Raw genomic sequence first — 27,168 nt, 5'->3', positions numbered from 1 at the left:
GAAGTCAAGGGGAAATTATTCTAATTTAAAATGTGAGTGGACATAGAAGAGAATACCTGGTTGCATGCGGCCTCAGATCGAGACAGCTGGAGATCATTCACAAAGGCCGCAGATACACATTTGAGACCAAAAGAAAATCCGCTGCCGAGGACATACGCAGACGACGAAAAGAAAATCTAAGTCGACCACCTACGGACAATGGTTATGCTTGCCCTGGATGTGACAAAATATGTAGGTCACAGCTGGGGCTGCGCAGCCACGGGAAATACTGTATTCCTCATTAATCTTCGGACTCGAAGACAAGCCTTATTATTATTATAATATGAGTTAATGCGTAAAATGTGTTTTCTTGCTTAGATTTGAGTCAATGTCCCGGGCTTGTAGAAATCAACAAACACACACCTAATTGGAAGAAAGACATGATTGAAAAGAAAAACCAGGAAAAAATTGAGGAATATGTTGTAAGTAGACATTTGGAACTTGGTAATCGTAATTAAACATTAGTTATTAGTGTCAGTGACTTGGGCAGCTGGGCTAAATGTTCATTAGTTATTAGTGTCAGTGACTTTGGGCAGCTGGGCTAAATGTTCATAAGTTATTAGTGTCAGTGACTTTGGGCAGCTGGGCTAAATGTTCATTAGTTATTAGTGTCAGTGACTTGGGCAGCTGGGCTAAATGTTCATTAGTTATTAGTGTCAGTGACTTGGGCAGCTGGGCTAAATGTTCATTAGTTATTAGTGTCAGTGACTTGGGCAGCTGGGCTAAATGTTCATTAGTTATTAGTGTCAGTGACTTGGGCAGCTGGGCTAAATGTTCATTAGTTATTAGCGTCAATGACTTGGGCAGCTGGGCTAAATGTTCATTAGTTATTAGTGACTTGAGCAGCTGGGCTAAATATGTTCACTAGTTATTAGTGTCAGTGACTTGGACAGCTGGGCTAAATGTTCATTAGTTATTAGTGTCAATGACTTGGGCAGCTGGGCTAAATGTTCATTAGTTATTAGCGTCAATGACTTGGGCAGCTGGGCTAAATGTTCATTAGTTATTAGTGTCAATGACTTGGGCAGCTGGGCTAAATGTTCACTTTTGTAGTGACTTCTTGTTTCACTCCTGTCTATCAAAGTGGAGTGCCAGCACTGACTAACTTGTCCAAAATTTAAATCTGCGTTCAACATAAAAAGGATTGATTTTTGCAGTTAAGTTGTCATTGTTTGGGGACGTTGTGACTGATTGGATAAGTGCTTGGCTTCAAAAAAACTGAGAGTTGTCAGGTTCGAATCTGGGTGAAAACTGGAGTATTTTAGGACTCCATTAAGTCTACCCAACTCATATTATTACCTGACATTATTTTTGGAGCTAGTCATTGTGCTGAGCACATGACACCCTCATTAACTGTCAGCCATAGAAACAGATTACCTTTATATCATTTGCCTTTATATCGCAAGGTCTGACAAGGCGTATTTCATTGTTCATTGTCAAAAATTGAAATCCCTACTCCTTTCATTTATCTACATGTTTGTTTGTAAAATATTTTACATTTATGATGTTCGTTCAAGTTGAAGATAATCTACTTCCTGGTCCAAACCTTCCGCAGGATGACCATCGAGACAACCAAATGACAGTCCAGTGTGCATACTGCATGACCATGCAGCTGATCATAGCTTAATAAAAAATAGATTTTTAAAGTTCTTAATTATAGTGAGAATAATACAATTATAATGTAGGGCCTAATAAATAATTATATCTAATATAATACAATATAAAATATAATACTGGTATAAGTGCATAAACATAGTTGATCTTTGTGTGATCCTCACATATTAGTCTTAATTGAATTAACTGTAGGTAAATAAGAATGGCAGTTAATGTTTTTGAAGAAAGAACAAAAAAAAGTCAGTGCTAAAAATGTGAAATAAAGAGAGTCAGAATTTACATGGAAAACAAAAAGTGAAGTTAAGCAGAAAAAAAAAAGGTTGTTTTTGTTGTCTCTGTTTCTGAAGCTCCTTTCTAGCCCAGAGAACAGCAGGAGATGTCAGGGGGGGGGGGGAATGTTTTTTAAACTCAGGATCATCATGAGGAAAGTCTAGAGTGCATACCATACAGCCAGACAGCTGTGGTCTTGTATTGTTTTGTTGTAAAATGTTTTACATGTTTCGGATGTTCCTTCAGAGTTGAAGATAGTTTACTTCCTAGTCCAAACCTCCCGCAGGACGACGGGGGATGGGAGCGGGCAGGATTTGAACCCTCGACCATCGATAAATCCGAACGACAGTCCAGCGAGCAAACCGCACGACCAGGCAGCCATATTGATGTATTCCTATGTATTATTCATCCAATCATTGAAACTTTTCACATTTATTTTTTTAAATGTTGTAGTTTATAAACTTCTAATAATATAAATATAGACGTTTCATCTCAAATCTATTTTATTTCTTTATTTAGAAAGCTATTTTAAAACAGAGGGAACAGGAGGCCAAATGGAAGAATGTGCCAGAATGGAAAAGAAAAATTTTACAGAAAAAAGAGGAAGAGGTAAAAATAATGTTCACTCCCGCCCCCCCCCCCCCACCCCCAACCTGCTCACTACTTCCCAGCATGCATGTATGTGTAGGTGTGTCTTGATGTGTACAGAACAGCTGGGAGCTGTGTGTGCTCATTTGTTTGACAGCAACATTGTGTATGTTTGTCAACATGTGCAACATGTAAAAGTGTAAAATGGATTTAGAAGTATTTGTTTAAAGGAATGACTTCATCTGGTTGAGTTACTGATCATTTGAAATGAGAAAAAAAAAAGGCATACACTTACAGATGGATCTTGGTTGTTGTTGTTTTAATATTATTATAGGCCTGTTATTATTTTACTTTTTTTACTATTTTTCAAGCTCAATATTATTCAGCGAAACTCATTTCATATAGCATCATTTCATTAGTCAAATTAAAAAAATGCAATATAAAACGCCATCTTCTCAAGATTTTTAATTTTTTGTATAAAAAATAAAAAGCAGGCTGGTCTTACTATTATATAACAAACCTTGTTATTTATACTACTGTTATGCAGCTCTATCCTATTTTATGGTTAAACTTTGTTCTTACTTTCTCATCTTTACAAATGAAAAGGATCAAGGAGCAAAGACAGCGCCACCACAGAAAGAGAATAACCCAGCTGAAACAGAGACAATAAAAAAAGACAAGGATAAGAAACCCAGCAAGAAGGCCCCAGTTCCACCCCCTCCTCCTAAAGATGACTTTGTGCCTCCCAAACCTAAAGGTACCACTTGGCATTTATATGTTATTAGTTTGAGCAGAGGCGGTCTTAGCATTGTGCAGGGCCATGGGGGAATAAATGAATATTTGTCCAATGGGCTGATGGTGATAAAAGATTCTCTTTATTGCGGGATCCCACCAAGGTGTAGGGCATTTGGCAGTTACCCCACTTGCCACCCACTAAGGCTGCCTCTGGTTTGAAACATTTCTTAACACAGTTAATAAGTTGTCTTTAGGATTGTTTAAAATATAGACAAAATACTGACAAGTATCAGTAGCTTTAAATATCTTGTAGCTATTGCCTCAGATGAAGGAACCAATCCTGAACTACTGGCCAGAATTGCACAGTCTATAGCAGCACTTTGTCAGAATTAGAGCTCAAGCCATGTTGATTGGTAGCCACACAACTATACATCCCACTTATTTGAATGCTTCTATAATCAATTCAGAGATGTGGTGGCTGAGCAGTATAGCGCTTGGCTTCCAAACCTGGGGTCCCGGGTTCAAATTCTAGAGAAGACTGGGATTTTTAATTTCGGGATCTTTGGGTGCCTCTGAGTCCACCCAGCTCTAATGGGTACCTGACATTAGTTGGAGAAAGTAGAGGCAGTTGGTCATTTTGCTGGCCACATAATATGACACCCTTGTTAACCGTAGGCCACAGAAACAGATGACCTTTACATCATCTGCCCTAAATAACTCAAGGTGTTAAAGGGGGGAACTTTTATAATCAATTCACTCTTCAAGTTTAATGATGTGGATTCTTGAAGCTCAATTTTTACTTTGTACAAAAGCTACATGGTAGATGACCTAAAACCTCATATTGTGTCTTCCTGAAATTTTCTATTAGCTTCCTGTAAACTATGAAAAAGTCATTTTATTTGCTTTGTTTCCCATGTTTGTTCCCTGTGCCTACACTGTTACGTTAATTATTCCAACCTTGATTTGAATGTTCTCTATGACAAATTGAATATCCCATTTCAATATATATACAAGCATGGATTGCAGATAGAGATCTCTTCTTCTTTGTCATATGCATCATTAGTATAGGCCTAAGATTGGGTTCTAAGATTAGGTTCTAAGATTAGGTTCTAAGATTGGGTTCTAAGATTGGGTTCTATGATTGGGTTCTAAGATTGGGTTCTAAGATTAGGTTCTAAGATTGGGTTCTAAGATTGGGTTCTAAGATTGGGTTCTAAGATTGGATGACTGTGGTAGTCTGTCCTTGTGCACTAAAACATGCTGACATTAGCTTATCGTGTCATTGTTAATGAATGTACATAATCTCATACTAGTAAAATTAAAACATACTATAAGGCTATTCCTTACTTGTTATAGTCTTGTGTTAAAAAATGTCACGTAGGTTGGTCTCAAAATTTTCTCTTGATTACATCTCCCCATCTCTCTTATTGGGGCTTAATCAAGTCCAATTTTGGTTTCTTACCTCATATGTTAAATTACCATCAAAAGAAGATAATTTTTTAAGAGTATAGAATCTGGGGACTGTCTGGTCATGTGATATGTGCTCTGGACTGTTGTCTTGATGACTGTAGCTTTGATTCTTGGCGACTGCCCTTCTCCTTGCTGTCATATGGCAGGTTTTGTCTAGGATGTAATAATCTTTGGTTCTGAAGAAACATGTAAAACAAAACTAAACAGCTCTACATAATTGTCTCATTCTAGTACATCAACAGGTTACTTCTGACATGTGTTAGTCTTGAACTAAAAATCTCATTTCATGTTAGTTCCAAATTTTTAGTTCCAGCTCTGATTTCTTCTCTCCATCTCTCCCACTGGGGCCTCATCAATTTTATTAAGAGTATTGAATCTGCTATTTTGTGACTTCATTTCTCAACTCATTTCAGGTGACATTGTACCAGCAGCTCTCAGCATAGACCCTGAAGAACTTGCTGCCATGCCTCCCTGGAAACGAGAACTCTTATTTAAGAGAGACAAAGTTCCCATAACATTTTCGAATGAGTTCAACCCAGAAGACGAAGAAGCACAAGGAGAAGAGAACTCAGCAAGTTGATCTAGTTTGAAGAGAATGAATGAGCTTGGTTTTTTTTTCTAATTGTGCTGCTGACAAATATGGCATGAATGATACTGTTCTAGAGTGTACCATGGTGCTGCCCTGAAGATTCAACTTTCAGGAATGGCTATGAAATATTTAATATCATCTTTCATATGAAATCATCTATATTTATTTGGATCTAATTTACTTTTAGCAAAAAGTAATGCCCTAGCTTTTCCTTTCCTATTAAATTTTTTTCTTTTTTTTTTAGATCATTTTTAACTTACCAAATTCATCTTTTGGCGATGAAACTCAAGATGCTGTATACTATTTTAAAAATAACAGAGAAACAAGGTGCCAAAATTTAAATGCATAATTTGTACTATTTATATCATTGATATGCTTCAGTTTATTTTTGTTGCCTGCTGCCTAGTTATTATGTAATAAATACTTTGATGACATATGGTTCATTGGTTCTCACAATAATCCTTGTCTTCAAGACAAAGCAAAGTCTTATACATTTTTTCACTTAAATTTCCATGTAAAGAATTTAATTTATCAAATCAGAGTTTTCAGTTTTTTTCCTCAACAAATTTTTTTTTAAATTCAATCTAGAATATTAACCGAAATATCTTATGTTTTACTTCTTAGCTTTGGACTTTGTAATACATCCCCATTTTAAAATGTGTAAGATTTACACTGGGAATTATTAGTACGTAGACAATGTATATCAGGTGATTTTAATTTTATGATATTTTTTTTTAGAGCAGTGGAATAGGTGTGCTCAAAAGCTAATTGAGTTTTGTTTTTATTTTATTAACATTATGTTATATAAAACTATTTAAACAATTGTTTTCTAAATTTTCAACATGTACAATTATTTTACAATTCTATTTTAAATCTATAAAGAGATAGACCTTGTCATGAACAATGTCATTTAATGTAAAAAAAAAACAATTAAGTTGTAAATCATTCTGTTTTCTTCTGGAGACAATATTCAATTATATGTTATTTGGTTATAAGTTTAACTTAACAGTTTTATTAATATTCTATAAATGTATTGGGAAACTTTTAAGATATTAAGATATTTTTGAATTCTTTACATTTTCAATGTGGAAATACATGGATGTGTTTTCTTCTTTTCTTGGATTGGAAAGATAGATGTTTTTTCCTAAACTACTACCTGACATGTATTAAATGACTTTTTAAAAACAGCAATTCCATGGCTAGAAGTCTAAAGTGAAGGGAAATTCACATTGGATATCTTCATACAATTGATAAAAACCTAATAAAATACTCAGAAAGACACATTGATAAAGGCACATTCCTTGTTCCATATGCTAGGATAAACTTATACAAATGCTCTTTCTTTCCTAGTGGAATGGGTTGCCTGAGCCAGCCAGGAAAACCAATGACTTGGCAGAATTTAAGTGATTGGTTAACATGCATGACTAGATTGACCTTTGAACATGCGTAGGACATAATCATCTTCTTTTTTTCCTGTAACGTCTGTATTTTATAAAATAAGACATAGTCTTATAAACAAAACCAATCATAAAACAAAAATTACAAACATTTTAATTTAGATGATAAAATGATAACGTGCGTGCAATGTACAATATCTGATAATCTTGTACAACAATGCTTATATTTGTTTGTTTATTCCAATCATGTTATGATCTAGCATTTAAAAAATCTCTGAATCAAACTAGTTGAGCATTATACTTATTAGAAAATGTTTCCTTTGGTTTGCCAGCATATAATTTTAAAATATTATCATGGAATTCTAACTTCACATGCTGTTTTGTTGGCTCCATAAAATATATTTTTATTTCTCTCAACCTTGTCTGTTACCATTAAATATATATAAATGTTTTTTTGGGTAACCTTTACCTGGGGCTTGTTTAACTCTTTAACTACTACAGTGCAAGAAAAGCAGGTCCATAGATTGTAAATTTTGGAAAAGAGTTAAGGGTTATATTTGTGTATTTACATTTTTTTAATTTAATTTATTGACTTTATATCTTTCCTTTGTGATATATATTTGACATTTTTTGCCTAGCTACATACATTGTGTTCTGCTAAGTTGTTTTTTTGTAGTCAATTTCTCTGGCTGTAGTTCTTTTGTATACAAATATTTATTGTTCTTTTCATTTTGCTAGTCATCTGTTGTTTTCTTTTGATTTAATGTAAGCTGTGTTTTTTTTTTTCAAACTTTATTTCATTATATGATTATTATATTTATATATTTCTTTATATATATAACTGTTATTATAAAATACAGTTCAGTCGTAATTCTTTAAAGTTTAGTGTATGATAAAAGAAATACAGAGCTGGTGTCATGAGAAGTCATTGTTTTTTGTATAGTGTATGTCCAGCACAACTGGAAGCAATCTGCAGCATTTACTCCCTACAGATGTAGTAGTCCTGATTGATATACTTCACCATTGGATGTATGGTACTGTGCTAAGGGATGTACTTTTCAGTGGTTGTACTGTGCTAAGTGATGTACTTCTCCAGTGGATGTACCATGCTGATGTACTTTTCCATTGGATGAACTGTGTTAACTGATGCACTTTTCCAGTGAATGTACTGTGCAGATGTACTTCACTGTGCTAACTGATGCACTTCTCCATTGGATGTACTGTGCTGATGTGCTTCACTGTGCTTTCTGATGCACTTCTCCAGTGGATGTACTGTGCTAACTAATATTTGGTTTGCTGTAATTATTACAGCTTGATTTGGTCTTTAAATTTGGCAATTTCCTGTTTTTGAACAAGGTAAAGATGTATTTAAATTATAAATCAATAAAATGCCTCATGTTTCCTTTTGTTACTTTTTAGGTTATAGAAAAAATGAAATTTTTCTCTTCAAATTAGTTGGTCTGCTTCTCAGCAAGGAATCTCAAAATAATTTTTTGGGGTGGGGGGTTGTTCAAGACTTGCTTGCAAGGTTGCGTAAAATGTTTGTACAAAATTCAATTCTGTGAACTAATATTTTCCAGGGTCTTAAGTGTATATAGTTTGTTTGTCGATTTATAAACACAAATACCCATGCAAATTTAAGTTTTAAAAAGTATAACTAGTTTTGTAATTGTTGAGTAACTTTTACATTATTCATTATCAATTTACATTTTTTTTTTTTGCATTTAAAAACAGCAAAGGAAATTTTTTTTTACTCTTTGTTGGTAACTAAGTATTTTGTCATTTATCTTACTCTTTATTCTAATTATCAAGAACTCTTATAACTTATTAAAAATGTGTTGTGTTTGCAACACTTTATGTAAAAATAATGGAATAGAGTTGAATTTGTATTGTATCAAACTAGTGCAATTTAAAATGATCTTGTGTTTTGAAAAAGATTAGCTTGTTGAAAAATGAAACAAATTACTTTATGCATGTAAATGAAAGATACTGTTATGATAATTTTTTTTAATTTAAAAACTTTGTAAACTTGTTATTCAAGTTAGTTTCATTCGGTACTGAATTTCATCTTACCAACTTGTCATTTTCATTTCCAACCAGTTCAAGGTCAACACCTTACTGTGCTCTTAATCTAGGATTGGCATACTACAGGAAACCCAGTTAGTCTTCTGAGTGTATCTATATAAACTAAATGTTTAAGTGACTTGCACCATCACGGAACATTCAGTGCGTACTAACTTTTCAGGAACAAAAAATGCACAGTAAAATGAAACATTTTTTTTTTGACAAGGTTTAATGCAGCTATATTTGTCTTCCACTAAGTCTAGCATTTATTTGTTCCACTTCTCTGTCTCGCTGAATGAATGAAAATTTTTAACATTGATATGAAGTTCAGATGAAACATTCAAACTTTATAAATATTGAACTCACTAAGACAAACAACTGGGAATATCAATATGCATCCTTCAGTACTATTATATTTTAAATTTTTTAAAGTCCCTGTCAGTGTGAGTATAGTTTAAAATATTGGGTTTATGTGCTGTAGTCTCATAATTTTTAAAATTATTTATAAACTATATGTCTGACTAGAGAAGTCGCAAATAAACTAGTTATGTAGGGTGTTCTCGATCATGTTTTTTTTTTAAGTTTTCTTTCTACATTCTTCCATCTTCAGCATGAGCAAAAGGAAATCCACATTCGCTCTCGTCAACCTCATCTCATGAAATAAAAAATTTTATACAACTTTTCAAATATAACGAGTTGCTGGATTTTCCTTTTTTGTATACGTGAAGATTGCCAGTTTGAATAATTGTTCATTTGTGAGAGAGCTTAAAAAATTGTTTCCTTTAGATGTGCCTCTGTTTTATGAGGCTGGGCAGAGCTATTGTGAAGAACAGCATGCTATTTTTCCATGGCACTAGCTCCCAAAAGCCGTCAAGCTGAGCACAAAACAATGTTGGCTAGAATTAAAAGAATTTGTCATGGCTTCATGACTTTCCTATTTTAGGATTCTTTCTTATGGGCTTCAGGATTTTTGTTGTTCCAAGAGACAGCAGAGTTTCTCGCCAAGGCTCTACGGGAGGACTGATCCTTCCAGCCTTGTCCCCAATTGGAGTTTCATCTCAGGTGGTTCCGAGAGAGTTTTGCAGAGAATTATTTTAAGGCTTGTCTTCAAGTCCAAAGATTAATGAAGAGTGCAGTAGCTCATGTGGCACTAGAACAGTGGTTCCCAAACTTTTTTGTCTCGTAGACCCCTGTGGGTCTATATCAGTGTTTCCCAAACTTTTTCCTTTAACGGAACATTTCGCATATTCTGATTATTTAGCAAACACTTTGCTTATTTATTTTTTTTAAGAGATTAATTTACGTGGTAGCCTATAGTTATTCCAGTAGCTCATAGGATACTTTTTGAAGCTTCACAGAACACTTGGATTTCTTGGAACACAGTTTGGGAAACACTGGTCTATATAGACCACTTTGGGAATCAATGCTCTAGAAATACCTTTATTGGAAAAAACAACCACCACATTTTAAAGAAGTTTTTAAGCTCTATTTAAATTGCCTCTTACCTAATGGTCCATCTTTAGACAATTGTTAATGAGGATGTCATGTGGCCAGCACAGCTACCAACTGTTTGTACTTTTTTTTTTTCCTCCAGCTGTGGGCAAGTATAATCATATAGAGCTGATTCACCAACAAGGACCTTCCATATCAAATCATGTTTATAAGCTAAAATGCCCTGTTCAGAACTCTAGCCTGAAACTTTTAGATCAACATAAAGACTTCAGTTCTTTAAATACATTCAATAAAAAAATAACTGCTTCTGTTTCTTCATCTGTTTTTTTTATTATTCTTTACAAAGCAACTACAACTCACCGAGATGGTCACAACAAGTCAAAATATAATGGTGTTAGGATTATGTTACATATTTCACAAATTGTAAGACAGAACTTCTAGTACATTCAGGGGACACAGTTAAACAAAAAAAAAAAAAGCAAAATAGAAACAGTGATGATAAGCCCTCGATAAACTGAGACAAATCTGACAAAAACAGTGATGGGGAGATGATAAGTCCTTGCTAGACTTGAGTTATGGCAAGTTATACAATAATAGTTCTATTAACTCTCTCTCCGTAATTATTTACCACATTCTGGTGGAATCAACGTTAGTATCGTCAGGAGAGAAAGAGTTAATATCAGTTTTATTCAATATCTGAGGGGGAACAAATACACCAGAAGGTCTCTTCTATAACATGTCACTTTCTTATCAAAACAAATATCTTCAGACAAAGAAAAACTGTCCATGAACATATTTGTTGTTCTCTACCCATGGGTTCCGAAAGTTTCTGAAAATACAAAACTACAGTTGGGTTTGATTTCATGCTTAAAAAAAGTTTGTTAAACAATATCGTTCTAGAATATGAATTTAAAAAAAATGAAAACACACAAAGATTGTCAAAAAGTAGTGAAAATTTGTTTTCTTAAATTACTTGATTACTAATAGAGTTACACTGTTCACTTTAAATTGGAAAAAATGCAAGTGATATGAAGTACACACAGTTGAAACTGCTTCCAAGTGGCAGGAGATTTTTTTTTGTTCCTGTTTTAAGATATTTTGGTTTGATGGAAAAGTTAACAAAACCAAACTTACTAAAGACTTTCAGGTGTGATGTTACTAAACTGAAAGTGATGGCATAATGTGTCACTCCAAGTGAAGACACCACATTTCACTATCAAATAATCATCTTACATGTGTTCTAAACATCAGGAGTAGTGTTGATAATACTTTTGCATAGATGATATTCAAAATGTTCACAATCTTGGCTGCAATGTGAACTCAAGAACACAATCTGAACAGATACAGAACAGATGTCCAACTAATATCATTTGTATATTTCATCTAAATAAAAATGGTATCAGTGTTGACTCACTGATTTCAAAGAAACTGTACATTTTTCTAGTGTTAATGTTTCATCGATAATTAATCTTTTTTTTTTAAAGTTGGCAGAATATTCTGGCCAAACTCAAAAGTTTTAAGATATCAAGGTTGGCAAGTGCTGAGTTAGACCATGGCACACATTGAATCACAAAGAATAGAATCAAAACACAGGTCAACATGGGAATACATTTAGCCACATAAATGGGCAAGTAAAGCAAAAAAACATTTACCAATCCCTTTTGTACAAATATGTTGTGTTGGCATTTCTAACAAACAATTCCAGTTCACTGAGATAATTACAGTGCACTGAGATAATTACAGTGCACTGAGATAATTACAGTGCACTGAAATGATTCTTGTGCACTGTGTGATACTGCACTGAGATATTTCTAGTTCAGATATAATTCCAGTGCACTGTGATCAAACAACAAAGGAGTCAGACAATAATGAATAAATGTAGGACAAATATGAAAAGCTTTATAGAGCATCCCTATGTTAGACTAAGTAGCTGTAACTCATTGTTAGCTTAATATTTGTCTAAAAAACAAACAGCGCCTATTTACTAAAATGTTAAACAAAAAAGCAAATATAAATCAGATTGTTAGACAAATTTGTAATTTAAGAATTGTCAATTGTATAGTTACATAATAGTTTCAATATCTAGTTTATATAATCTTTATCTGCTGGGAAACATACCTTATGCCAATTTTATGGGATTCGATTATATCTTTAAAAAATGAATAGATTTTATTTTATTGTTTATATTTCTGAATTCTTTTTACTTCCAGAACAATGCTTTCAGTATTAATTAGAAAATGTTTAATTATTGATACTTTAAAACTCAAGTTCATTTTATTTAGCCCCTTATATAAATGACAGTAAATTCCTTCGAAAATAGAAGATAATTACATCCTATAAGTATCCATGTGTCAATGTTTTTTAATTTAATCCAGAACTCTTGGGTCCCAATAGGAAACATCTGAATGTTTTGTTTCAACCAATAACAAAGTGTTTAGGTGTTTCTTTCATGCTCTCCTTTTTCTGGCGGTAGTGACATAACATAACAGACTCCTTTCTAAATATTTCTCCTAGTCTGATTTAATCTACTTTGTAATATCATAAACAAATATTTTCTATTCAATTTGGTTAATAAACACTTTCATTGTGACTAGGAATACAAAGTTAGTTTGCTTACACCAAAACAATATTTTTATTAGGTTAATTTTTATAAAAATCAGATGCATTTTTCTCTATTCTGTAGAAAAAGAATTATTTCTGATTTTAACAAAAATAATAATACTAGTTTAATCATAATAGGATGGCTGCCTGGTCGTGCAGTATGCGCTCTGGACTGTTGTTCATCATCTGTCATCCTGCAGGAGGTTTGGGCAAGGATGAAGATTACCTTCGACTCTGAAGAAACATCTGAAACATGTAACATGTTTTATATGATGACAGTTTTTATAAGATCTAAACCTGATTACTACTGACCACTGTTTTATGTTAAAATGCATACACAAAATAGAAATCATTATTAAGCTTGTCATATCCTTATAATACAGTGAATGCCTCAAACCCCAAGTATTATAATACAAGACAAGCCACTGATTGGAACAAAAATATGGCGTGAAAAGTTTAAATTTAAACAAATGTACAGCGAAAACGATATTGTCCACATGAACTAAAAATCATCCTCGATGTATGCAATAAATACCAACAGTTCAAAGAGGACTGAGTATCAGAGAATACAGACTTGACACATTTTTCGATGTTTTCTATGTCTAAAAGGCTATAAAAGAGCCAAAAAAAAAATTATGGAGCTTAGTTAAACAGTCACCAATGCAGCACTGATCACCAACTTCTAGGTCCAAGGGAGAGTTTAAATTTTTTTTTTTCATGACTCTTTTAACTCTTTTAGAAACAACATAATCAAAAGATGGTACCACAAGCCCAGGAGCCCAAAATTCAAATCCAAGTTACAACACAGGGAAAATTGGTATTGATAAATCTGCTCAACAGAGTGATTATGTAAATAAAACAGAAAACAAGAAAACAAAATGTATAAAACAGAAAATGTTAATTATTAGGTCATTCAGAAACCTTTGTTGCCACTAATACAAGATCACAGCAAAGCCAAAAAGAAAGAATAAAGATTATGCCAAAAGGCTAAAAAAAAAAAAAAGTATTTATTATGTAAGTAATTTAGATTTTGAATATTTAAAAACATTTCAATGTTATTTTATTGCAATCTAAAAAAAAATCTTTGGATCTTTAAACATCATCATTATGAAAAACAAACAAAATATTTAAACAATATTTTAAGAAAATTGGTTTGTATAAAATAGAGATTTCATTTATACTTTGTATAGAAGCTGAAATAGAGATTCTTTAAAACAAAATTCTTTTGCCTTGAGTCATAAGCACAAAAGAAAACACAAAAAAAACTGTGAATCAATATGTCATTGTAAATCAAATCAACATTGAATAACATTTATAAAAATTAGAAAACAAAATTATGTCAAGTTCAGATGAAGAAAAAAGAAATGTTGAAAAAATGACATGATAACAAGATCATACACACCTGGTACATTAAATGCTACAATGTTAATTTGTATCCAAGATAATGCTGAAGTTCAATTTGTGTCAAACTTTCAATAACAATTGTTTAAACCTGAGACTTTAAGGCCATTTTTGAATGGGGAAAGTTCAAATCCAAGAATTATTAAAGGCTACTAAAAGAAGCAAATAAAGGGAATATGTATCAACAAAAATCAAGCATTTCAAAGTACCATTTTTTTCTTTAAAGTAGATGTTTTATGATACTTAAAACTATGTCTGATAGAAAATCTTTCATACTATGGAGGTCGTCTAACTAATTGTATTTAAATTATCCGTTTTATCATACTTAAAACTATGTCTGATAGAAAATCTTTCATACTATGGAGGTAGTCTAACTAATTGTATTCTACTTCTTGGAAATGTTTCCACTATTTGAATATATATTCAATGACATTAAAATCCAATTATAATAGCTCCAGTCAGACTGACTATACTCTTCAAATAGCACGGTCTTAGCTCCAGTAAGAAATAACATATTTTTAAAAATATAGGTAAAGTACATCAAGTATGGTGCAGATTTCAATATTGAACCAAAACATACAAATTACAAAATAAAAGGAAAAACATGTTCAAAAAAAGAGAAAAAAAAAAAAAAACCAAGATGTGCATCAAAGTCTTGATACAACTAATTATATTTACTTCCAGTGAAATAATAAAACACACAGTAAAAGGAATTTCAGGAGAAGACAACTGACAAACCTCTTCGGCAAAACTGAACAAAATCAGATTGATAAGCAAAAATGAACATTTTATGATGAATAACCTGATTCCATAGAATGATTGTAAAAATACCTTAACATCACCTATATAATTATTGAACATACCCTTTTACAGTTTTTAAACAGCTACTTACTGATGCTTTCTATTAGCTGCCACAGTGTTCATATCAAAACAGATTTGATGGTAGTATAAAAAGTCAGTCATTGCAGAAGTTAAGACTAGGAAACTAATCTCTTAATAAAACCGTACAAGTTCGTCCCTAATTAAAACTTCATCCGCTGGAGAAACAATAAGTCTTTGTCAACCTTAAGAAGTAAAATAAAGTATGAAGAGTAACTTGAGCCTGCATTTTGTTTGTTAACAGTGCTCTATAAATTAAATTATTAAAGAAGAGTGTACTTGTTTATCATTAAAGGTTCATTTGAAAAATAATATTTTGTCCTAAGTTAAAAGTAAACCTACTATCTTAGTTCTAAATTAAATATAAACCTATTATCTAAGTCCTAAGTTAAAAGTAAACCTACTATCTTAGTCCTAAGTTAAAAGTTAACCTGCTAAGTTAGTCCTAGGTTAAAAGTAAACCAACCATCAAAAAGTGAATACGATTTCTATTTGTTTCTGGAGTTCTAAATAAATTAAAAAGTTACTCTAAGTACAAAACAAGAAATCTAAACTAGTCAAATGAATATACTTTGAAAATATCAATAGCAAATAATATACAAAACAATAAAAATGTATGTATTGCACTAAAAATTAATACCTTTATTATAACAAAAATGTTTTAAAATGGAAAAAATGAAGACAAAAAAAGTTGATAAAAGTATCTAAAATAATTCCTTTTAAAATTGTCTTTACACCTTAACCTTTTCTATTTTAGACTTATTTATTTCTACTGTTAAAAAATAGTTTTTTTCTAAACTCTTTACTCCTACAATTGAAGAGCTACAAAACACAAATTAACAGCCATAGTCGTCTTGATTGCTCAGCTAGAGTCATCTTTAGCTGGTTGGATAAGTTGAAAGGGACTGTACTCATGCTTGAAACAACCAAATATGTACTTCCCAGGCCCATGTGGCGTGCGGCCCAGAAGAAAGTTAGCGAAGATTTGTTCATAGCTGTCCAAGGTCAGGGGATAATGTCCATTCTGTAAAGACAGATACATAGAGATAAATCAGGTTACAAAATATAAGTAAAGCTCCTCTTTCAGACCTTGCTATCTATAGGGCAGTTTATCTTTTCCCAACTAACCTCAGGTACCCATTAAGCTGGGTGAACTCAGAGGTGCCCTAATGATCCCACAATTTAAAATTCCAGTCTTCACCAGGATTTGAGCCTAGGATCCCTTAGTTCAGAAGCCATGTGCTTTACCACTAAGCCACTGCGCATCCAAAAAGATAAGACTTGTAAAAGTATTTGTCACAAAGAGTTACTGAAAGTAAAGGACACTTCTATTGCACTAGCCAACTTCAAGTCACTTACAGTTACTGAAATTCAAGGACACTTCTATTGCACCAGCTAACTTCAAGTCACTCACAGTTACTGAAAGTCAATGACACTTCTATTGCACCAGCTAACTTCAAGTCACTCACAGTTACTGAAAGTCAAGGACACTTCTATTGCAACAGCTAACTTCAAGTCACTCACAGTTACTGTAAGTCAAGGATATATCTATTGCCAACTTCAAGTCACTTACATCTGTCATCTTACTGTAAGCTTCATTGGTCAGTTGTTCTAGTTCTGCAGAGTCCACCTGGAGGCCAACAATCTCTTTATAAAACTGAACTAGTTCATCCCTGGTTAGAACTTCATCCGCTGGGGAAAATACAAAGATTTATTTTTTTTACTCTGCAAGGGTATTGGCAAAACAATGACAGCTAGAATGTTAAAAGAGATTTTTTTTTTAAATAGATAAACAATAATTTGTATGGGAGAAGGTTTTTCTGTGCTGCCTTTAGGCCTTTATCAGCTGTAAAACAAAATGAGAAATACAGACAGATTGTCAGAAGTGCATTTTGTAAAGGTATCTTGAACCCTGGCAGTTAATTAAAATTTCTTATCATTAGTTAAATATTCATTCTAATGAAAAGTTTGTAATTAAAAATTGTATTATGTATTGTTAGTAAATGTTTGATAATAGTGGTTTTGTTTTTTTCTAATTGTAGTACTAGCATTATAAAATAGAATTAGATAACCAAGAGAAAAAGGAAAATCAACTCTAGACTCTAGCTAGCAAGAGGTATTATCAAGTTCTTGACAAGAGTAACAAGTCTTCACTTTACATTATTTTCAATTCACATAAAGAGGGTGTGGCTAGTATCATTTTGATATAAATTATTGCACAGCTGAATGTAAAAAAAAAAATGGTGCTAGTTTTTAGTTGTTATTTAATAACAACATTAGAATTTGAAAACAAAGTTTTAATCACAGGTTATTAAAAAAAAAAACACAACTTACTATTTCTGTCAATCATATCAAAAAGTACTTTAGGCATTAGCCGCAGCCAGACGGGAAAGTTGCTCATCCCCTTACATCCGAAAATTAAATGCGACCAGATTTCATACCAATCATCCAGTGATGCTGTCAGATCTAGAAAACATTAGATAATAGTTATAACAATATTTATTATCCATAAAACAATTTGTGCATTATACCAAACAAAACATTATAGCTATAGAAAACAAAATATACATTCACACCAGATTTGCTCAAAAGTTACATGTGAAATATTTATATCAGATAGTCGAATTGTATTAAATGATTTATTGCCAGGGGAACAAAATATTTCTTGTGTCTGTCTTTGTAATTTGTGTCTTGTATAGATAAAAGATTTGTAGCAGACAGATGAATTAAGTTCTTGTAAACATCTTGAAGTGTTCTAGCATACAGCAAAGCAGCCAGGGTTATTCATTCTCATTTTATTTAAAGCCCTAATGCTAAAAAAGTTCAAATACTTACGATGTCCACACTCGGCTTCAGATTTTTCAAAAAGAATTTCAAAAAATGTTTGATGTATCTCCACGCATTGAAGAGCTCTATGATTATCAGGAGACCACCCAGTAAATTTATAAATTTTCTAAAAATAAAAAAGAAAATACAAAATTACATAACACTGGTATGTTTTCATTATGTTTTCAAATTATTTCCTAATACAGTAAGACTTTGAAGCTAAGAGTAGTTTTAGTAAACAAATGAGCTGGCACCTGTATCATACTGTTATAAATGAACTGACAGCGGGAAGGGGTGCCAGTGTGACAGGCTGACACATGTGACTGAGGCAAGAGCAATGGGAGCAAGTACAGACTACTCAAGAACAGACTCAAACACTCATTATCCATAATGTGATCTTTGAGAAGGGACAGGCAACATGTCAATGACATTTCTGTCACTTTCAAGCTTTTGGGGACACTATATAAGAGTCCTATATGGCACAACAAACTTTAGTTCAGTACAAAAGTCCAGACCCGTAGAGTTCTCTATAGAAAATAGATTGTTCAATCAATATTTCATGCTACTAATTGTACAGTAATGATGTTAAGGTTATCTGTTTCTGTAGTCAGCATAAACGACCAACTGCCTTTAGTTTTTCCCCAACCAAAGTCAGGTACAGGTGGACTTAGAGGCACCCTAAAGATTTCAAAATTAAAAATCCCAGTCCCCACCAGGATTTGTACCTAGGACACCTTGGTTCAGAATTCAAGCACTATACCACTCACCCATCACACCTCCTGATTGTCCAGTATTTGGATTTTTTATCACAGTTAATAATTATAAAGTACCATACAACTTGAAATCGAGATGTCAAGTTCTTGAATTAGTTGTGACATTAGTCCAACCTTAGCAGAGAGCAAGATATTATTATCATGATAGCTTACACCTTTTTTTTTTCTATATTTGTTTACCTCCATAACTCTGTGGATGCTTTGAGTTTCTAGCAAACCATCTTGATTTGGTTCTGAGAAAAATAAACAAACAAAAGACATTATACTGTTACTTTTAATTTATAATAAATGATGAATAAACATGAAATGTAAAATATAGCACAAGAACACTAGTTATTGAGAAGAAAGGGGAAAAAAAAGATGAAATAATGATAAGCTCTGACAATAACTTAAATCACCGACCGTCCAACCTGGCCACATAACTTTGCAGCAACTCAGGTAATAAGCTAATATCTGACAACCATCAAGGTCTGCCAAAAAAGAACCTTTAAATCTGAACCCATTTGTTTAGTTTTACAAGTTTCAGATGTTCTTTCGGAATAGCCCAAACATCCTAGAGGATGCCTGTAGGCATGGTCTGAACTTGGGACCATCTTGACAACAGTTCAAAGTGCATGCCACATAACCAGGCAGCCATTCTGAATTGTTACCTATGGTCAATACCTCCAGATTCCAAACAAGCATTTTGTAAGTAATGTAAGAATCGTGATCTTTTTTCTCTTCATTTGGCAGTCTGCACTCTTCGGGCAAGGTGTTTAGCAAAGAGCCTTTGATTTTTGGTCAAGTGCCTCAAGGGATATCAAAAGACAAAAGTAGCCATTGCACCTAAACTTTGCGAGTTGCAAAATATAGTTAAACTGGATTTTCAAAAGCTTTTCAAGTTTTTGTGACCTAAACATGAGAGACTATAAAAAAAAAAGTTTTTCCCTTTAAGAGAGCCACTAAAAAAAACAACACTATTTTACCTTTTAACCATTAGATCATTAAAAATTATTGAATAATGTCATGTATGAGTCTAAGGAAACAAGGTCAAAGCTGCTAGATAATTACATCCCCATTAATACCTTCTGGTTAATCAACACATTAAACCTTTCACCACATGTGCAACTCAAGTACATTGACAATGTTATACAAAAAAAATGGATGCCTGCTTATGAAAGGCAGGCCATCAGTAGATCACTTTTAAAAACACTAGCCTCCCCTTCTTCCAAATGACTGAATGGTTTTAATAAAAGCCAAATAATATGACAAGTTTAATCAGTTTATCATAATGCCTACACATTGCTGTACTGAAAAGATTTGTACAACAATTTTAAACAGATTTAACAGAAACAATCATGATGTTAAAATTTATATGTTCTTTATTGTGACAAGAACCTTTTTTTTTATATTGTTTCTTAGTTTTTACATCTTCCTATGGAACAGCCTCGTGACATTCCAACGAAGGTTTTAGCATCTTCCTAAGGAATAGCCTCATGATAACACTCCAACACATCTTTAGCCTGTCCCTTCTTCCCAGCAACTCACTTCTTGGCCCAAAGCCATCCCCCCCCCCCATCCTTTTTTACTCAGGAAACCCCATGCATTGCCAAAAAAAAAAGCTGTTACAATTTTCATACAAAGTGAAAAACTGTTTTGATGAAGTTTATATTGTTTATACCCCAATGTACAGCCAAAATTATTTACTCTACTAGCCCTACACTTTGCTTCTCAAAAAAAAAAAGTCCCATATAGAAATTCCCTTTCTCATATATACACACAAAGCCATAGTTTGATCTATCAAATTTTTCCCTTAAGGATAAAATACCTCCATCCTAACACCTACTTTTTTAAAACAAATTCAATTTTCTTTATCCCTCCCTAATGATCAAGCACTTTACTTTTCATTGGGGAAGTTTAAGATAAAAACAATAAACTTCTTCAAAAGATCTCCCACACACAATGACAATTCTTCAGCAATGTTCTATATCTCTATTGACAATTAAAGTCACTTACTATTGCTTATTTAATCCACATACTTTTTACTTATGCTTTCATGCAACTAACAATTTTGCATATTTTTATTTTTTTTAAAAGGGAGATTTTTGTTTGCTTTTCTAAATGTTCTAGTTTTTTTTGAGCTCATTACACCAAAATATAAAAAAAAATGAATAGAAAAATAAAAACAATCATATTATATGATTAGAAAGTTGTAAGAGATATAGCAAACTTGTCCTGAAACAAGGAAGAAAATTAGTTTGGGAGTAGGCAGTTCCAGGACACCACTGAATGTGAATTTTAAAATAAAAGTGTCTACTCATCATCCCATGAACAGTATTTGGATAACAGGTTCAAAGTTTCATATTTTTAGATAAGTGGTAGCGAGGTTTTTGGCTTTTTACAGATATAGATGTAGCATATATTTTATCATGGCAATAGAAACATTAAACTACTGGGCAGTAAAACTAGTATCTCCTGAAAATGACTAGATAACTAGATTATGATTGTTAATATTTGCCCTGCAAAATTTTTTATTTAATTGATTATTTTAAAACTGAGGCTTAGGATCTAAAATAAAATCACAGACAATTATTTCTTTTTTATCAACCTGAAATCACAAATACAAATGTTGACCCTCGCACACACACTTGCAATCTAACCAGTGTTTACCTAGAAACTTGAAGTAATACTGTAGTTTCTCTTTTTGAAAGGGAGATAATTCAACTGAATGGGGCATCTTCGGCTTCAAATTCTGTGTAAGGGTTTTAAAAAATAAATTTGTTAGTTAAAAATCCATAGAATAGTTTTGAAAAAGTAGGAGAGTTTCAAATTATAATAGGCCTAATAATATATCTATGTCATTTAAACATCTGGACAGACAATCCTCTCCCTTTGCAACTTCTGACAAAAACAAAAAGGCTGATCCTAAGTAAAGTAAAAAAAAGTAAAGTTCCCCTTTCAGACCTTGCGATCTATAGTGAAGATGATGTAAGGGTCATCTGTTTCTATGGCCCATGGTTAACGGGGGTGTCATGTGGCCAGCACAACGACCAACCGCCTTTACTTTTCCCAACTAATGTCAGGCACCCATTAGAGCTGGGTGGACTCTGATGTGCCAAAGATCCCAAAACTAAAAATCCCAGTCTTCACCAGGAATTGAATCTGGGACCTCCAGTTTGGAAGCTAAGCACTTTAACTTTAGTAGACTTTACCAAACAGCCACCATGCCTCCATGATCCTAAATACACATTAGTAATCATCAGATGCTGCAAACATATTCATCCTTCTTTGTACATCATCTGCGACCCTAGACCACTCCTTCTAGCCCTCCATCTATCCATATCATAAGCTTCTTTCTCAATACTGTTGGTCTCAAGAGTTTCATGTTGGACTTGCATACTTCAGTAGATCTTTATCTTAGAAGTGGATGACCTGCACCTCTCCTACTTTCTATTAGATCACCACACTTTACATTATTCAACATGTTCAAGCAAGCTGTTACTGTTAACACTACTCAGTGACTACTGTCACTACTCATTGCAGGAACTCCTTGTTTGTTATTTTATCTTGCCACATTTTTTTAAACAAATAATTTAAGAATCTTATTGATAGATCTAACCCTATATTCATAGTGAATGATCATAGTGGATGATCATCAGATCATGATGGGTCTAGTCAGACTGTCAGTCTAGACCTAGATCTAGACTCAGTCGTCAGTCTAAGTCTAAGTCACTCTAAGTCTAGACATTTAGACAATCATCATGTCATGTTTTATTTAATTTATTACCAACTAGATCTAGATTCTAGATTCTATTACTTTAACTTTAGTATACTCACTGAGTATACTGTATAATACTCAATAGCAGAGTACTCTAGAACACACTAACACTTCAAAACTATAATGTCTATAATTTGATCTAGATCTGTCTAATAATTTAAGCTATCTTGGTCTATCTACCTTACCGTGGAAACCAAGGCCTAGTTTTGGGACTAGTCTAGATCTCTAGAAAGCATAATAATATTTACTAGAGCTAAATATAGATCTGCTTAGCGCATGCGCATCAGAATTTCAATGAAGGTTTTTTTTGTTTTTTTTTTGTATCAATCCTTGGTTCTTGAGGGTTAATTTATTTTTTTATTATATTGTAGAGTAGCGTTTCTCAAAATGTTTTTAAGCGCTCCCTACAGCGAATACAACAAACTCATTTTTCGAAAGAGGGAGGTCTTTTTTTTATTTTAATTGTAGTTATCAATCCATGTTTGAATATTATTAACCAAATAAAATGACATTAAATAAAATATTAGAATATTTTAAGTAATAGACATTGTTTCATCTTCTCATATAAGACCATTTAAAATGTAAATCCCGTTTTGGAGAAAGGCGTTTGCAACATTATCGACTCAAAACTCTTTGAAGAAGACATTTCAAAACATCTTCAATGTCGGCCCGCCCCACCTCATGTTTATATGCGATCTTATTATGCAAATAAAAAGGCATCATAGACACTATAGTAAAAAGAATTTCTGAAACCCCAGAAATCATGTAAACGCTATATAGAAGCCAGTGTTCCATCAGGTACCCCGCTGGTGAGGCTTACACTAGGATGGAGGGTAAACCTGCTGCATCTCTATCCCGTAAGAACTTTTTATGGTATGAATTTAGTATGAAATAAACTTGAAATATTATTTTTCCCCCACTAAAATTAGTAAATTAGTTTTAATAATATATATTAACATTTCCTTTTTGTTCCATTCTTGAAACCCTTCCTGACCCAACTGTGGGAGTCTATATATCGCTCCTCCCGGTCGCTATAGTTGGATAAAGGGAGCGCGAACGAATTATTTTTTTTTTCTATTGGTGGGCACCACCGGTAAAAGCTAGAGAAACATTTTTATAGAGTCATTAACTAATTAAAACACAAACGTAGACACAATTATTTAATTCTTGAGAATGGAATGGGTTGCCTAAATCCGCCAGGAAAGCCAGCGACTTAGCAGAGTCACTGATTAGCATGCATGACTAGATTGAAACATGAAATGTGTAGGACGACTTCTGTAATTTATAAGATTAGAAAACCGTTGTTATTGGGGGGGGGGGTTGGCGGAGACTATCACGGTTGATGTGAATATAAGCATAGGGAGCTTCCCAGATGTGTTTAGCCTTCGGTATCAAATCTAACCCGAGCGTCTTAAAATACGAGCCATCGGGAATAGAGACATAACAAATTATTAATTAAAGGACAGGCTGAGAAGTATCATGACGACATTATATACTCTTGTAAGATTTCATGTTGATTGTTGTTGTTTTTTTGAGGCATTCTACACACACACACACACAAAATGATTTGGACACTATAGCATTAACGATATGGCATCGAGTCGTTTGTTGATGAGGTCGACGTAGTCCTTCCAATTGAATAACACATTTGTTCAACCTGTTTTAGCTTACTCAAAGCGCTATGATCCTGAACCAGGTGGGAAAGGGGTGGTGGGAGAAAGAAGGGGGGTATCTGTGTGAATGAAACTGTGATCGCTTTAAAATATATTTATTTTTTAAAAAGTTTAACGATCTTGAACTCGAGAGCTAATGCCTCCTCAAGCCAACCCACTAATCACTGTGCCAGTGAAGTGCTTATGAAGATAGATTTTATAGTCATCTATTTTTAGTTTCAGATTTTTATGCGGCGACCTATTTCTCTCTATCTCTATAAAGGGGACTAATAAAACTTATATCCCCCACATCAATTAAGTACAGTTTCTTTCCCTTGTTAGTTTACCAAACAAAATAATTAATTACCAATCAATTAACTAATTGTTTGTTGTTGTTTGTTTTAATTCTTGTTTTGTCAGGTAAAATAAATGTGCAAAAATTTCAGCTTGACTCGAGATTAGATGTGGGAGAAATAAGGTGTAGGCCTACAGACTTTTTATAGGAAGACAGACAGAAAGAGAGTTGATATAAGCTTCGCAAAACGTTGGCCAGTATGGGGATGGAACCAATGACATTCTAACCAACCATACAACAAAAGGTCAAACATAAACCTATATGATTAAACACAAGAGCTCTAACTTCCTTCCAGGTAATTTACAAAATGTATTCTAATTTCATTTGATAATCAATGAAGTCTTCGTTCTCATTTTCCATGTCGGAAGGGTTCAGATAATTAATCCTACATCTAAGATGAACTGTGTTTTCCAGATTAGGCAGTTCTCCGTACAGTTTTTCTTCTATAGGAGGGCTTTGGGCCTGAGTCTTGTTTGGGTCTCTTGATATAGTAAGCAGCTTTGAAAGTCATAGCATTCTCTGGTGATGCTCAACAAGGGCAGGTTCCGCTATTCCCGACTTTTAGCTTCCGGAACATATGTTGTCTTATTCTGTTGTTTCCGGCTCTGAGTCGAAAAGTGATCTTAGGTAATTTTAATAAATGCCTTCCTGGCAGCATGAGTGGAAAATTTCAGCTCGACAGGATAGTGAAAAGTTGTCAAAAGAATTGATTCAAATTTCTAACCATGATAAAAGTGTGAGCTAATTGACCTGAATCTACTAAGAATTGAGCTAATAACACTTCCAACAAGACTTGAACTAAAAAAAAGTCAATCAAATGGAACACAATTGAAATGGGTACTTAGATGTTTTATTCATTCACATATCATGACAATGTCTTGCAATACAAAATAATTTGAAGCAACATTATTTGGTTTCGATTTGGTTTGATTAGACAGACTTTGTTATGTCATATGATAACAAAATTGAAAGGGAACCTCAAATACTTTTAAAATATGATTATAAAATGTGTATACAATAATATAAAAGTTCTTTTTTAATATACTGACATTTTTTTTTTTTTCAATTTGTATAATCAGATTTTTTGTAAAATGAAAAACCATGAATTGAAAAAAAAAAAAAAAAACGAGACATGATGATAACAACCATCACACAACATGACTAGCAGAAATGAGAACAACTTGCTAGCACTCACCACTGACTAGTAAATGAAAAGAATAAAATAAAAATGTCTTTACTCTTTTCAAACATTTGGGTCGAACTATTTACAAATATGGTAATAGTGTACAATTTTACAAAAAGGTGTTTAACATTTCAATAAAATTATCTAAAAAAATAAATATTGATACAAATATTTGAATCAATTTAAAAGCATTTGGAAAATTGAAAACAATGGTTATAAAAACTTAGCTGAAAAAGAATATTCTTACAAAGCTAAGTAACTTCAAAGCGTAGAAATAAATATTCTTTTGTACCTAGTAATTCTCCAGTAAACTATATGACCTAATGAACTTTGACAGGGAGTGATCTTTTTCCAACAGTACATCAAAACAGCTTACTCACTAGAATGTATGTAATGTTAAAAAGAGTACAAACATCAGTTAAGTTAGGTAACAATAAAACCAGTAAAGTCATATTACTTGTTTCTGACTTGGGGTGGTTTTTTATAGCACTCATGGGCTACTAGTCAAAGTGTCAGTCAGAACAATTATGGCACTGCCTTTCAATCAGTAATCATTCCATCAAAAGAGAACTATAATAATACTCTTTACTTCTTCTTCTTCTTCGTTCTCATTGTTATGTTGGAGTATTCAGATGACTAGACCAATATATGAGATGAACTGCGCAGTGGTTTCCAAATCAGGGAGCTCTCCATAGAGTTTTCTTTCTATTGGGGTGTTTTGGGGGCCAGTGTCTTATACGGGCCTCTTGGATAATATGCTTAACCATTAAGCAGTTTTTATTTTAGATAAAGGTATTGAAGGAATGGGTTACACAGATAGCAATGAAAGTTAATCTTATTTGAAAAAAAAAACAAAAAAAAAACAACAGATATTTAAGAGCTGTGTCTGGCTGTCCACCCACAAGTAGTAATAGATGATTATTATCGAAAGTGGAGTAAATTTTGTTTTTAACACAGTAACCAAATGGAAAGTACAGTAGCTAATTGTCAAGTACAGTAACTAAATGTCATTTAGTATATTTTTTGTTCTTGCTCTGGATTTCAATTAACATTAACTCTTAAGTTGTTTTGTTTTTTAATAGTTGTCAAATCCTGGCTGCGCACTGCCAAGTAATTTTGTTCTTTTTTCTCACCATACTCCTAGTCACAGTAGTACATCCAACAACCCTATATGGGTTAACTTTATCAACTTCATTTATACAACAAAACTGTTCAAATGATCCACATTTAAATATTAGTCTGTTTACTTAACCCTTTCTCTCCGTAATTATTTACCACATTCTGGTGGAATCAACGTTGGTATCGTCAGTTAGGAGAGAAAGAGTTAAGAAACATAGATCTCAGTTTTCTTTATCGATTGTTTGAATGTGGTTAAACTATATCAACTAAAAGATCAACATTTACGTCATGGTGTACAGAGCATGCCTAGTTCAATTCATTGTTCTCTACAAATGGCATAAATCAAAACAATAATGAAAACAATATTTTACATTACAAAGTGCATATAAGTACTTTGAGAACAT

At 33.0% G+C, this 27,168-nt stretch overlaps 2 protein-coding genes across 3 annotated transcripts in view; one reads left to right on the top strand and one right to left on the bottom strand.

The window, feature by feature from the left end:
• LOC106076612 (ras-associated and pleckstrin homology domains-containing protein 1-like) overlaps positions 1 to 9,458 on the top strand; it is a 113,785-nt gene extending 104,327 nt beyond the window's left edge. For both annotated transcript variants that reach the window (XM_056012374.1, XM_056012375.1), the window contains exons 8-11: positions 358 to 461; positions 2,443 to 2,532; positions 3,118 to 3,268; positions 5,130 to 9,458. In XM_056012374.1, the coding sequence (XP_055868349.1) occupies positions 358 to 461; positions 2,443 to 2,532; positions 3,118 to 3,268; positions 5,130 to 5,296 (512 nt within the window). In that variant the 3' untranslated portion in view covers positions 5,297 to 9,458. The remainder of the gene's footprint in view (positions 1 to 357; positions 462 to 2,442; positions 2,533 to 3,117; positions 3,269 to 5,129) is intronic.
• A 6,016-nt stretch (positions 9,459 to 15,474) lies between these two features.
• LOC106070065 (uncharacterized) lies at positions 15,475 to 22,693 on the bottom strand. The gene is made up of 7 exons (XM_013229894.2): positions 22,641 to 22,693; positions 21,348 to 21,429; positions 18,879 to 18,931; positions 17,935 to 18,052; positions 17,434 to 17,565; positions 16,673 to 16,791; positions 15,475 to 16,123 (listed from the first exon to the last, which is right to left on the bottom strand). The coding sequence occupies exons 2-7, from the start codon at positions 21,412 to 21,414 to the stop codon at positions 15,962 to 15,964; spliced, it is 651 nt and encodes a 216-aa protein (XP_013085348.2). The 5' UTR covers positions 21,415 to 21,429; positions 22,641 to 22,693; the 3' UTR covers positions 15,475 to 15,961.
• Between the last annotated feature and the right edge of the window lie 4,475 nt (positions 22,694 to 27,168).

Source organism: Biomphalaria glabrata, chromosome 15 (assembly GCF_947242115.1).
Source record: "Biomphalaria glabrata chromosome 15, xgBioGlab47.1, whole genome shotgun sequence".
Classification (NCBI taxonomy): Eukaryota; Metazoa; Mollusca; class Gastropoda; family Planorbidae; genus Biomphalaria; species Biomphalaria glabrata.
The sequence above is the reverse complement of the archived record's forward strand: the minus strand, read 5'-3'. Positions and strand labels throughout refer to the sequence as shown.